Source organism: Liolophura sinensis, chromosome 1 (assembly GCF_032854445.1).
Source record: "Liolophura sinensis isolate JHLJ2023 chromosome 1, CUHK_Ljap_v2, whole genome shotgun sequence".
NCBI lineage: Eukaryota > Metazoa > Mollusca > Polyplacophora > Chitonida > Chitonidae > Liolophura > Liolophura sinensis.
In genome coordinates, this window is record NC_088295.1 from 6690140 (window position 1) to 6704349 (window position 14210).

General features: G+C 39.4%; 2 protein-coding genes across 2 annotated transcripts in view; one reads left to right on the forward strand and one right to left on the reverse strand.

Moving 5' to 3' along the window:
• The first annotated feature begins 32 nt into the window (after positions 1 to 32).
• On the forward strand, positions 33 to 3162 carry LOC135461451 (UPF0728 protein-like). Its single transcript, XM_064738559.1, has 4 exons — positions 33 to 139; positions 764 to 865; positions 1115 to 1234; positions 2793 to 3162. The coding sequence occupies exons 2-4, from the start codon at positions 772 to 774 to the stop codon at positions 2855 to 2857; spliced, it is 279 nt and encodes a 92-aa protein (XP_064594629.1). The 5' UTR covers positions 33 to 139; positions 764 to 771; the 3' UTR covers positions 2858 to 3162.
• A 1165-nt stretch (positions 3163 to 4327) lies between these two features.
• The window catches only part of LOC135462062 (2-oxoglutarate dehydrogenase complex component E1-like), a 28202-nt gene continuing 18319 nt past the window's right edge, over positions 4328 to 14210 (reverse strand). Inside the window, 13 exon segments of the mRNA XM_064739411.1 lie at positions 4328 to 5727; positions 6394 to 6557; positions 7539 to 7775; positions 8088 to 8213; positions 8716 to 8787; positions 9177 to 9196; positions 9199 to 9354; positions 9875 to 10002; positions 10423 to 10573; positions 11003 to 11225; positions 13017 to 13169; positions 13424 to 13603; positions 13859 to 13987. Of these exon segments, the coding sequence (XP_064595481.1) occupies positions 5625 to 5727; positions 6394 to 6557; positions 7539 to 7775; positions 8088 to 8213; positions 8716 to 8787; positions 9177 to 9196; positions 9199 to 9354; positions 9875 to 10002; positions 10423 to 10573; positions 11003 to 11225; positions 13017 to 13169; positions 13424 to 13603; positions 13859 to 13987 (1842 nt within the window). The 3' untranslated portion in view covers positions 4328 to 5624.

A 14210-nucleotide genomic window follows, 5' to 3' on the forward strand; every position in this document is an offset into this window, starting at 1 on the left:
AAATTTCAGCAGTGCTTCATTTGTCAACATCCGGTTTTCCTTAGAAACACCACGCTAAAAGTAAGACAATCGCACAAATCCCTTTTAAATCAAATGAACCGAGGTTTTTCAGGCCGAACGAAACCGGAGAACCACTGAGGTGAGTTTGACGACGAAAATGTTTTCATTGTGACCTAATAGATAAGGATAACTGATTAGGCTACGTTTAGAATATTACAACATTTTCTATGTTGGCCGCGATGTGGCTGAAATATACTGCCAATGTGGAGTTATACGTCATAATCATTCATTTTCATTTTCGAGTTCATGTAGACTTAGCTCTGAGATCAGATGGCCATGCTTCCAGCTTAGCTTTCACATCGTATATTTATCAAAGGTGGAAAGAATGAAACAGACTTCAGATCAAGTGAAGACTAATCCATTTGGTACATGGACTCAGTCAGCATGCTATTTCATTTCAGTTCAGGCTGTTTCTAGCTGGATTAGTTTGTAAACTAGTTTCCTTATCGCAGTGTATGCTGAAAGACTACTTATGGTAAATCTGACATGCAATGTCAAGATTAATATGTGGGCATTTGAAAATTCAAATGGCATACTGAGCCATTCTAGATTTCCATATAAAATCGCATCTCAAGCTCATCATAAAGTAAAAATCTGCGCCTGGGGCTTCAATAGTATTAATTATGATCCCTCACAAAGTGAGTTGATGGTAGTCAGTGGCTTCATTCTGAAGAATTTTGGCTAATGTTAATTTGTTGTTTAGGTTTCAGAATGCCATCAAACGCCAAAGTTTTTATTCACTATGGCCCTTATGAGGCCTGTGGTTTAGTTCATCATAGGAAGACACGCCTGGAAGGACTGGACAGTAAGTAGATGGTGATGATTGAGACATGTTTACCATTGTACATGTACTGTTGTGGGTTATCAAACTGTGATAATGTGCTCATATTATTACGTGGAGAATTTGTTGAACGTGCAGTGTTTTAAATTTTAACCAATAATTTAGTGAAGAAATAGCCCTGTTTTGGATAATGCATTTAATGCATGGAATTTTTGGTGGAACCAACTTAATTTCTGATATTTGCATTTGGTATGATATTTCTTTTATCTCCAGCTGTTTTGACACAAGATGGACACACAGTGGAAAAAGTTGAAGTCCCAGATAGAAATGTTGTACAACTCTGGGTTAATGGAGAGATGGTCTTTAGCTGTGATATTCGAGACTTAGATTATGGTAAGTTCCCTGTTTGAAAAGTATATGCTATAAAGAATTATAAAATTTTTGAGTCAGCCAATATGTGGGAATGTCTAGGAATGACATTTTTATTGCTTGGAGCTATAAACTTTTTTGCACCATGGAGGTTCATGTGTTTTGTGAAACTTGAGACCGTATTTCCAAACATTAAAGTTTATGAGTATTGATGCTAATGTATAACTGATATTATTGTGTGTATTCACCTTTTTAAACTGTGCCCTAATTTGCTGCAATGTAACAACAAATTACTACAAAGATACATCACTCAGATGTTTGACATCCGGTGTTGAAATCTCAATACCAGAATGACATGGCTGAAACTAATGTCTTCAGCAAAATCAAATGTATCAAATGAAAATCTCCATATTTGTTTAATTAAACCAAGGACATTAAGCCAAAGAAAAGAAGAAAAGATATATATGTAAAACTATGTCTACACTTTTGTTAAAAATAGATGGTTCAATTTTAATATTTGAATTGTAGAGTTTGCTTCATCATGCTTATGTAACATGTTAATAGGGTTTGGATGGTGATGGTGTCACAAACCTTTCTTTTTTGCTCTAAATCAAGTATTAATGGTCATAATAGGTCTTTGTGTGTATGAGTGCTAATTATTTAAAGGAGAAAACAATTTAAATATCAGTCAAATACCATTGAAAAGAGTATGCATTTCCTCACAGGTGCATGCCATAAAAAATTTTAATATGTACCTCAAGTGGATAAATTATAAATAAAGTCAGCGCCAAAATTTGCTGTGGGCGACTCCATTTTGCCTAAGAACTTGTCCTGAAGTTTTCTGTGTTAGGAGGAAAATTGCCGCCAGAAACCAATGAAGTGCACTTCGTACATTTCCCGTAGAGCTCTTCTTCTCATAAGGTAGCCAACAGTACAGTTCGTTTTCTGCTTGACGATCAGGAAACCGGAATGTTGGACGTAGGTTCCAAGTTTACACGAACAAGCCGGCAGTTTTAACGACTGTCATTGGCTGAGAGGCAAAACACCCTCAGCATAAATTTCGGGGTGTTAAAGATGGAGGACGCAATGGACTCAGCGATTTATGCCAGTTTTGCCATTTATAGGCCTTACGTGTGTGGCGAGGAAAAATCGCAAAATTATGCAGCAGCCACCACTAGATAGAAAAAAAATGTGCTCATTTCAGCCTATAGTGTCATTTTTCTTAAATTTTATTCTCCTTTAATGCACTTTATAAGAATTTCTAAGTTGCAGTACATGTATACATAAAAAACTGTGGTGTCATTGATGCTTAACAGTATCTGTTTAATGTACACGTATATCTACTTTCTCCTGCAGTTTTCAGAAAATTATTTTTCCATCATTTTATCTGAAAAAAATCTTGAGTATGGCAAAAACACCAATCAAGTTTTAACTAAATGATGTTAACACTTGAAATAATATCTGCTGCCTGTAAATCATTTGTCTTTATTCTTATATTAAATAAAATTTATGCGACTGTGTATTAACTATGAATGACTTCACCAGAAAAATAATCAGTTTTTTGTGTTTGTTCATTGTTCAGGAGGGGATGGAGACTTAGATGAACTGTGCCACAAAGCCCGAGATGCTGTTCAAAAGGCCTTTTAGAAAACTGAAGAAAGCAATCACTCATCACTCATGTCAGAGATCGAACACTGTGAAGCTCACATACATGTGGATCATGTAGTTGATTTCATCCAAAATTGTGATATCTCAAACATGCCATTTCCTAGTTTTAATGTATATATGTAGGCCTATTTACTGTTGAACAACCATGTCCCTTGACAAAAGAGAACCTTAGCTCAGTTTTGTGTCAGGCAGTGGTTACAATGTTACAATATCTACTTAATTTTTTGTATACCTGTGCATTTGTCAATAAATAGTCCTTGCAGAAATTCATTCTTGTTGTTGGCAGTAATAATGATGCATCAACATGGGCATCAGAATGCTGGAGGGGGGAGGGGCACAGTGGAAAATGTATTTTCAAGTGATGATTAACTTTGAAAGGGGGTGCTCAAGAGGAATGATAGCAGCCATTCTAATCTGAAAAATGGTATATGAAAATGGTTGATGTATGTCTTTCAGGCAATCTAGATGTATAGGGGTTTCTCTTAGCTTGGTTTGTTGTCATGGCAGATTTGCCCCTTCCCATGTCAAAAACCCTTTCCGACACCTATGATCAATCAATAAAATGCATAGGCCATTGCCAAGACATAAAAGATGGGTATTTGGATTTTGTAGATTCACCCACTTTCACTGATTGTGGGGCCTTGATGACAATATGCAGTCCACCATACTATCATTCGCTGAAGACCACTTGTCTTCCATTATTATGGTGTACATAAGTTCAGTGGTTTATGCTGTCCATGAAAGGTACCATGATCATATAGGTTAAAAAGTCTTCACTATGACATTAAACAGCAATCAAATAAATAAAATAATATTCCAGTATAAAATTTTTGTTTGATAGCTTGATAGGTGATCTTGTCAGTTGACATTTTCGTTATGACCCCCTTTGGAATGATGAGGCAGCATACTTTTTAATCCCTTGAGCAGGTGCTAGTGTGAAGCAGACCCTCGAGCCTTTGTTACGTCAAGAACGGATTTTGGCGTAACATTGACACCGTTACAATGTATCAGTTTGTATTGTAACATCGCACTGTCTTTAATGTGAGGTCATCAAGGTGGACTGGGATAGGAACTCTTGATGTCAATAAAATGAGGTCAAGGTCCTGCTGCTGGACATTTGACAGGTCCCCATTGAACCCAGTTCTCCTGGTTAACAGGCGGATGCTCTAACCTCTCGACAACTTTGGTAAGCTTATTGGTTAAAGCAAGTAAACCGCTAGGCTGGAACCAATTGTGATAATGTGGTAGACTACTGTTGCGAGTTGGAAAAACCAAAGCACTCTGTCAGATAATGAATCAGTTCTGTAGGTTGATCAGCTGGTCAAACTGCTGAGGCAACAATACCTGCACCTCGAACACAACTACTGGTTCATTTGAATAGGAAATTTCCTTCAAATCATCCCGTTCAGCTCCTCTATTGTTTCATTTAGTACAATTAACACAATGGTGTAATGTGTAAAATATCCTTTATTCAACAACTAACACCCTCCAGTCAACCACACAACATGAATGACACAAGAGTTTTTATGGCTTTTCATATAAAAATGAACTACAGCTGTCTACTACCTGCAGTCTCAGCTCACATAATAATAATAATAATCAACATAATTATATCAACACCTGAAGAGGTAAGCTCTGGCTAACAGACAAGTGTGTGATTGCTACTGACTACTCTGCCCACCCCCAATTATATAGCAACTGTAGGGACAACATACAAATGTAAGACAAACAGTTGTGTTTGTGAAATTTACCAGGCGCAAAACCAATCCAGATCCTCTACAGACCAGCTTATCTTTGGTTAATAAGGCAGAAAGGTGCCAAAAGCACTGAATATCGGTAAATTTATGACTTTCTGAATTTATGATTAAGTGCATAGGCGACATCTCCAAATAAAGAACTGTTTGTGCAATTTTATAAACTCAGTACATCTAGACCACAGTGTAAGCTGAAGTGATCAGACTTGTGGGGTGTTTATCACAGGCTTTATGTAGGACAATTAGAAGCAAAATACAACGTTCACAATTATAGAAAATTTACATGGCTTTAGGCAATTTATTCAAAAACATGATGCATGTATTTAAAATAAAGTTTCTAGGCTACCTGATAAAATCACAGAAACAACCAAAAACATGCTACATAAAATTCCTGAGAACAACTTGTTTTCACATGCAGTTACTGAGTCTGGCCAGCCAAAAGAGTTGTCACTACACATCTGAGGATCACACAGTACAAACCATTATACACTACTGTACTGGAAAGTTACACACCAAAACACTTAAATGTCTGTTGTCTTCGAAACACTTTTAAAAGTACCAAACACCGAAACAATCCATAATTCAATACCTAAATCCATATTTTACAGCAAACATGGGACTCTTTCATGCTAAATCATCTTAACTAAAGAAAAAAAAGTCATTCTTTCAAAAACAGTTACTGCGCGATATCATTACCGGACATCACACAATAGTTCCAGCTGTGTCAATGAATCGGATGTAACGTATGGTATTAGCACACAACCACTGTACACACTACAACATGTCCACTGAAATGTTACAGATGTGCTAAAAAAGCTTCCTAAAATAGGAAATATTTTCAGATCCAAATAAATCCATCTCCATTTACATGTTCATATTAAACATTCCACTGTTGCATCAATAAATAAATCTGTGAATATAAATATTGCAGTGTTAAAACTTTAGCTGTTGATTCCATCATGGGCTACCTTCTCTGTCTGCCTAGCTTAACTCTATTGTAGAGATATTGAGTCCCGTAAGAGGTTTGCCAGTTCTATTAAGTGCATCTGTTTATTTCCTGTTGCAGCTGCGGCAGATGCAAAACGTCCTGCATATCTGAAACACATCAGATGTACAATGTATTTGATATGTGCACATAATAGACATCATTATGATACCTGTGCTATGAATTTAAATCAAAGCAAGACAGAAAGTTTGGCCTGGTACTTATTTTCATGCAATCAAATTCAACCAGTTTTTGAATTAGTTTTATTTCCAATTTTCTTTTTGTCAGAATAGGAAGAATCAGAGACAGACCCATGGCTTAAGATGTGTAGAATTGCTCAAACATGAAGTTTACAGCCTTCAAAACAAAACAGGGGGCCTCTGTGGCCGAGTGGCTTAGCACGTCAGTGCTGCGCAATGACCCAGAAGCCTCTTATCAATGTGGTTGCTTTGAATTTAAGTCTTCCTCTCGGACTGTACATGGGAAGGTCTGCCAGCAACCTGCAGATGGTCATGGGTTTCCACTGGGCTTTGCCCGGTTTCATCCCACCATAATGCTGCCCGCCGCCGTATAAGTGAAATCTTCTTGAGTATGGCGTAAAACATGAATCAAATAAATAAATCAAACACAAACTTTTCACATTCAATGTATGGTGTAAGAGTAAACTGTAAAGTAGGTTATCACACACACTTAATATCCACATTATGAATATTCCTCATAGCAACCACATTGTGGATAAATATCTATGTATAGATGGACAAAACACTGATACTCACTGTATTTCCTTGTCCACTTCCATCTTCTGCAAAACAGTTCTCATGCGAGGTTCCACATAAAACCAGGCCCCCATGTTTTTGTGTTCCTCTTGTGCCCAACAGAGCCGTGCCTTTGGGTACTTGCTGATCTCAGCCTTGACTAGGTCAAATGGGAATGGGGAAATCTGAAACAGACAGGTCTCAGGTCAGATGGGGAAATGTGAAACACACAAGTCACAGGTCAAATGGTGAAATGTGAAACAGGCAAGTCATACGTCAAACAGGGCATTTAAAAATATACAAGGAACAAGAGAAATCTGAGACAGGCAAATCATAGGTTAAAAACTGTGATTAGAAACAGACAAGGTACAAGGGAAATCTCAGACAGACAAGTCATAGGTCAGCTGTCACAGGTCACAAAGAATGATCAGAGATAGACAAGGAACAAGGGAAATCTGAGACAGATGAGTCACAGGTCAACAGTCACAGGTCAAAAGGAGTGATTATAGATAGACAAGGCACAAGAGAAATCTGAGACAGATGAGTTGCAGGTAAACCCATCACACGTAAAAAAAAAATGATCAGAGATAGACAAGGCACAAGAGAAATCTCAGATAAACAAGCCACATGTCAAACGTCAAACAGTGCATTTACACATACACAAGGGAAATCAGAAACAGTCACAGGTCAGCTGTCACAGGTCAAAGAGAGTGATCATAGATAGATAAGGAACAGGGGAATTCTGAGACAGACAAGTCAAAGGTCAAGCTGGGTGAATAGAGACAGAAAAGGTACAAGGGAAGTCTGAGACAGATGTCACAAATCAAACGCACCTGTAGTCTGTAATTATTTGCAGCTAGGTCCTGACAACTGTAAGTTTTGATTTTAAATGACGACGACGGTAGCTCACAAGAGTACAAGAGGGAGTAAGTTGATAGTGAAGCCTATGATCACTACTTTCATGATTTATAATCAACTCAGGCTTACGATCCCTTTGTGCAAACAACCCTAGGTAAATAATTATTTAATTTATAAAGATAATGAAGTTGTTTCATAATTATACTGACAAATCCCTACAGTTTATTCAGAATTCCAATCTACAGAAAATGTGCAATACTGTTCTTGTTGACAGATCCTGCTGTGATGTTAGCTATCTCTCCACATACCTGTTCAACCCTGGCTATGGCAATGCTCTCCACTCTCTCCTTCTTTTCTCTCTCCTTCACCAGATCGTAGTACACTCGGCCTGTGCAGAAGATCAGTTTCTTCACCTGGTCGGGGTCCTGAGAAGCGGGGCCTTCCTCTGGGATCAGCCGACGGAATTTTGACCCCTCCGACATCTCATCAAAGCTAGACCTGGCCTCAGGCAAACGCAACAAGCTTTTTGGTGTCATGACTATAAGCTGGGGAGAAAGGAATCGTCAAGGTCAGTAACATTTCACACAAGGTCTATATGCTAGTGTCACAATCTTGGGACACTTTCTCACAGCAAACTGTGATACAGTTTTGGATACACTAATGACAATAATGTCATATAACCACATGTGCTGAAGTACACTTTTTGTAACACTATTTTGAAATAAATAAATAAATATGTTTACAAACAATTACAAACTAAAATGACTTACATTTTCCTTTGGTATATGTCACTATCTCTGTTTCATGCAAACTATAACGAAATACTTCTTAAGGGAAGAAAAAAGCCAAAGACTTACAGGTTTTCTAAATGGAAGAGCAATTTGTCGTCTCATGGCATGAAAGAAATTGGCCGGCGTGGTGAAGTTACACACAAACCAGTTGATCTCGTGCAACTGTTGCATTTCAAAGTTGGGGCCTTCAGGCTGGCAACAAAAATGTACACTGACTTCAGGCAACGAACTGGTAGCATACTTAAGACAAACAGTAACTACACTGTATCTGATGACAATATATATGTACCTAAAGTACACTTATAGCATTTAACAAGCTAAAGATAAAGACAGCAGATAAAAGAAAAAGCTACACAAATACTAACTTTGACAGAGGATTAAGAATTAATTTTCATATTTTACTCTTGATCAACAACACAGTCCAAGTACTTACCATCCTTTTAAAACCTATCCAGGTTCAATTTTCTCACTCATCTCCTTGTTGCATAAGAGATCATGTAATCTGCTCTTGTCTTTTATGCTCGCATTCAAGATGAGGTTACACTAAGATATATACATTCAATTGGACTCTCCTATATGGTGGCTGTAATGATTGTATTAGCATAACAATACCAAACAGGTCAAATCCCTGTATTTACAGTATGAAGCAGAGTGTTTAGTTTGTGAGGGAGGGGGTAGGGAGTGGTGTACTCACAGGAAAATACTCATGGTCATCGTTGCTCATCTGGAGGAATCTCTCGGGGCGGGCACTTGAATGTTCAGGACCCTGGAGACATGGTACAGGTACAGTATGACAGATGTGTCAATGACAGGCCCATGTACAGGACTGTCAAGGTCCAGTTTTGAGCACAGTACGACAGGTGTACAGGTCAGGTGAGTTACAAGCGACAGAAGAAATGTACAGATACATTCATGTGAAAGACAAAAGTTTACATATCCAGTTTAGTGTCAAAAAGACACTGAATTTACATATATTCATGGCAGAATGGATAAAATAAGAAATAACCTTAAAATATGGTAACCTTGACACTTGACAACCTGCTTAGTGTTATATCCCGAGAATACACCTGTGTATATTGCTAAGTAAAACCTATGTACATGTAATAACATGAGAACAAGGCTACTGTGTGATATTTATTGAGTGGTCTGTCTTACCATTCCTTCGTAGCCGTGGGAAGCAGCAGGACTAATCCACTTTGCCGGATCCACTTGGACTGACCACTGCTGATAAACTGGTCAATAATACACTGAGCTGTGTTGTGGAAATCACCAAACTGAGCCTCCCAGATCACCAGGGCATTGGGGTTGGTCATGGAATAACCCAGCTCAAACCCTGAAATAATGCAATACAAGTATGAAAAGACTGTCTATGTCTAGTTGGATATCAACTGTGGCCAGTTGTTCAGAAGTGTACTGGAAGTGAGATAAAATTGTGGTCAGTTGTTCAGGAGTGTACTGGCAGTGAGATACAATTGTGGCCAGTTCTTTAGAAGTGTACTGGAAGTGAGATACAATTGTGGTCAGTTGTTCAGAAGTGAATTGAAAGTGAGATACCAACTGCAACCAGCTGTTCAGATGTGAATGTCTGATTACGCCAAATAAGTCATCACCAAATGACTTAACAGCAATAAGAATTGGAACACCTCATTCAATAACCCTTTGCATTTTATTAGTGCTGTTGGCTGTGCCAATTTTCCACTCACTGTAACGGTAGTTGCTGTCGTATACGCGAAAAACAATGAAATAAATAAGTACTATCAGATCATCGAATGTTCATAGAAAATTGATGAATGACATCAATAACATTGTGAAATGTCAAAACTGGAAGACGACCTTGTCCATCACTGCCTTACCGAGGACTCCATACTCTGACAAGGAGCTGTTACACACAGTGTACATGGCCTGGTCCTGACTCAGATGGTTGAGGGGCACGTACGTCATCTTGTCCACGTTCTGGTTGTGCAGGACACTGTGACGGTGGCTGAAAACACAGCATGCATCACAATCAGTACTAACAGAAACAGAATACACTTATTTCTTTCTTTCAATGCTGTTTCATGCTGTGAATATTTCACCTGCCCCACGGCAACCAGCGTTATGATTGACGGGAATCCGTCTGGGGTTGGGGGAAACCCACAACCATCCGCAGGTTGCTCACAGATCTTTCCATGTACGAGTGGAGAGGAAGCCAGCATGAGCTGGACTTTAACTCACAGCGACGGCATTGGTGAAGGGCTCCTGGGTTGTTGTACTACACTGGCACACTAATCACTGGGCCGTGGAGCCCCAAACAGCTGATGCATGTACTAGAGTACAGCGAGTGTGGATCTATCACAGCAGAGTATGGTTTTAGCAGAGAGAGTATAAAATCATCCAAGCTGATTGCCGCAGAATCACATACCTAAAGGTGCCTCTCTCCACGTCCTGTCCAGACAGCCTTACATGGACGCCTTCCATGAGTAATGACCCCCAGGCCATGGCCTCCCCCAGCGCCCAGTCCACCATGCGCTCTTTCACCATGTTGTCACGGTTCTTCAATATCCTCTTCAGGCCTGAAACACATCAGGTTACACATAGCTGTCTACCAGACTTTTCACAATCGTACACTTCTAAAAACATGAGGAATAAACTACATCAAGTAGACATGTACAGACTGTGAGTCCTGTGTACAGACTGTGAGTCCTGCGTATAGACTGAGAGTCCTGTGTACAGACTGTGAGTCCTGCGTATAGACTGTGAGTCCTGCGTACAGACTGTGAGTCTCGCATACAGACTGTGAATCCTGCGTACAGACTGTGAGTCCTGCGTATAGACTGTGAGTCCTGCATACAGACTGTGAGTCCTGCGTACAGACTGTGAGTCTCGCATATAGGCTGTGAATTTCAAATGAAGACTGTACACCCTGGAAATCCTGTATAGAGATTGCTAGTCCCGTGCACAGGGTGTAAGTGTACAGAGTCTTTCCAAGGTTGTGTTCTCACCTCCATGGATGACAAAGTCCCCAGGTGGCGGCGTACTGACAGCCCCACCGATATGCCTCAGTGTGTCCTCTGATACTCCCGTGGGCTGCATCTTCATGGGGTCACGCCCCTCAAAGAAGCCACTCCAGGGTGAGTCCAGCCAGTCTGTGTTCCTCACTGCTGTCTCTTTCTTGGCCAATACATATGCTTCCTCACAGATCTTGTCATATTTGGCCACTTCCTCCTGTCAACAACAACGAGGAAATTCAGGTTACATATTGATACCTCTGTCAGAAGGTGTTACATGCATACACAGTATTTCACCTAAAGTTAGGTATACATGTCTATAACTGTGATTTCAGAAGCACGTACAGGCCTTAAAAGGAGACTTTCGGTGCCAACACTTAAAGTGAAAGACAGTACTTGATTAATACTTATGTCCACTGAAAGACTACCATCCAAAGTATCTTAAACCGGCATTAAGTATTTTTTTTAGATTTTTTTCAACCCAGTAAAAGCTTAGACAATGCTAAGCCTTGACAAAGCTTCAGCACATCTATATTATCGATGGCAACGTGATGTAGTTCTCTAGTTCTCTAACGTCAAAGGTATTTTCCGTATAACAGTCTAAGCAGTAGCCTGTGACAGATAAAAGTTGTGGATTCGGCGATGAAAGCAAATACAGTTTTCTCAGAAACTGGAATAATATTTCTTCCACTGCTTGAACTGTGAATACAGTAGGCCTGCTGTATCATTTACAGAGAACTCAAACCATCCTGTTTCAATAGCCTTGCTGCAGAATGCATGAGCAGGGTATTCCTGCTGTGATTGTGCTCGTGATTTTGACCCCAAATAAATGCTTACAAAACTACAATAGGATTGTTGTACTACTAGATTCATGCTCAATAAATCTAAAGACCACCAAGGCTGATCAAGGCATTCAACTATCGCTTGATTTTAAGCTTCAATTTTGTAGCGGCGGCTTGTAAGATGAAAGCACATCGGCTTGAACACGGCGTCTCAATAATTTTACTGTATTTTACACAAGAAACAGATAAAAAACAATCCCTGGTATGTGAGAAAGACGAAGGAGCAAATTTTAACTTTTTCAGTTGTAATAAATTCAGAGAACCAAAAAATTATTTCGTAAGATTTTTAATAAATTAATAAACGAATTCTTTGCTGGCTCAGATATTTGTTATTAAGAAACTGATGACTAAATGCTAAAAAGACCTACTTGGGGGGATGAATGCGGTTTGGGCCGAGACAGTATGCTACTTATGACAAAATTTGTGATACCGTCGTTGCATATTACACAGTTTGTAAATCAACTGATTTTATGTTTGTGATGGTCCGTAATTGATACAGACCTGCTCCGCAGCCCCATATGAAATGTCCCTTCGGCTAAATGAAACTAAATCACTAAACGATCCCAAAATGATATCTTATACTGTAGTTCTATGTTATCATATGTCACTTCATGGAGTGAATGGGTAAAGGTTACATCACAGCTTAGGCTGCGCAATCTGATAACGACGTGTTTGATTGGATAAAATTCTCTAGATGTCTGCCTCAACTCACACCACCCATTTGTGCAGTATTGTCATTTCGTTCTACATGTTATTTGGTGAAATCTCATTAAAATAACAAAGTTTGATACTTATTAGAAAGCTTGAGTATCCTGCTTTTGACTGAAATATGTTTTAGCCAGGTGCTGTCTTGCCCTCTGAGTTTTTCTGATAACAAATTAATCAACCTTCACAAAAAACTGTCATGTGGCCCTATAAGGTGGATGAATACATCAGAATCAAGCACAATGTGCCCCTTGAAAACTGCTAAACTTCAGGTGAAGTCACAACGCTGGACACGCACAATCAGTTTACTCTAGGCCTGGTCCTAGCTAACATTTAGTAGTCTGAATTACATGAAAGTGAAATGAACTACATTTTTCAGTACTGGACAGCATGTTAGCATGCATTAGTATATTTGAATCCCCTGACACCATGTGTATGCCAGTTTCTCCCCTGTCTCTGACCTCGTACTCCTGCTGTGTGACTGTTCCCTCCTTGATAAGCTTCTCAGCATACTGTGACAGAACGGTGGGCTGTTTGGAGATCTTCTTGTACATGAGAGGCTGTGTGAACATCGGCTCGTCCATCTCATTGTGGCCGTATCGCCGGTAACCCACCTCAAGTCACAAAACCACACAGTAACCAAACAATGTTCAATTTCTACAACTCTCACTAACACTCAACAGATCAAATATTTAAAGAGAACGCTCTTAAATCTTAATGTACAGAAAAATTTACTTTTGTTTTTTCACTGCCTGTACGGTAATAAATTCATTCCTTAGAATGGTTGAAAAGTTGAGAAATTCAGGCAAGGTCATCTTGTTCCTGGCTAGAAACACGCCCTGGGTGTGATAAATGAGCGATGTCTTACCAAGTCTATGACACAATCTTTGCCGAATGTGGCCCTCCATTCAGCAGCCACCTGGCACACATAGATCACCGCCTCAGGGTCATCTGCATTCACATGGAAGATTGGGGCATTAACTACTCGTGCAACGTCTGTTGGGTACGGGGAAGAGCGTGCCATACGAGGGTCAGTGGTAAAGCCAATCTACAACATGAAACTACGAGGTCACATCTAAACACAGTTGACTGCAACAGTGATCTTAGATATACATTCAATCGGCTCGAAAAATCTACAGTAGTAAATATCCAAACTAGTTATATTGTATCCTTTCATGACGTTAATTAAAGTAACCAACTCACAGGTACATATATGAAAAGGTATAGTCGTGGTGAAAGAAACCAAAATATATATGGAATGAAACTAAAAATATCACAACTTTTATCACGCAGTCTATGTTACCTGGTTGTTGGCCACGATGTGGATGGTACCCTTTGTGGTGTAGGCGGGCAGATCGCTAAGATGGAAGGTCTCATACACCACTCCCTGGCCAGCAAAGGCCGCATCACCATGAAGAAGAATACTCATGACCTTTAGGGGGAAAAAACGGACAAATGGATCAGGAGCAAGCTACCTATATTTTCTGAGGGTGAAAAAAAACCAGGCACATGTACCAGTGTTTCTTGCCATTCTAGTGCCATAAGTATTTCCATGTCTTCAGTTATCTGCTGGGTGGCAATATACCTGTTTTTTGTTCTGTTTTACAAGATTACTGTAAAAGTTTTCCAGTTTTACCTCTGAGTGTTAGATCACA

Coding starts and splice junctions, on each gene's coding strand:
- LOC135461451 (XM_064738559.1), top strand. CDS start 772: ATGCCATCAAACGCCAAAGTTTTTATTCACTATGGCCCTTATGAGGCC. Junction 866..1,114: donor ACGCCTGGAAGGACTGGACA/GTAAGTAGATGG, acceptor TTTTATCTCCAG/CTGTTTTGACACAAGATGGA. Junction 1,235..2,792: donor TATTCGAGACTTAGATTATG/GTAAGTTCCCTG, acceptor TTCATTGTTCAG/GAGGGGATGGAGACTTAGAT.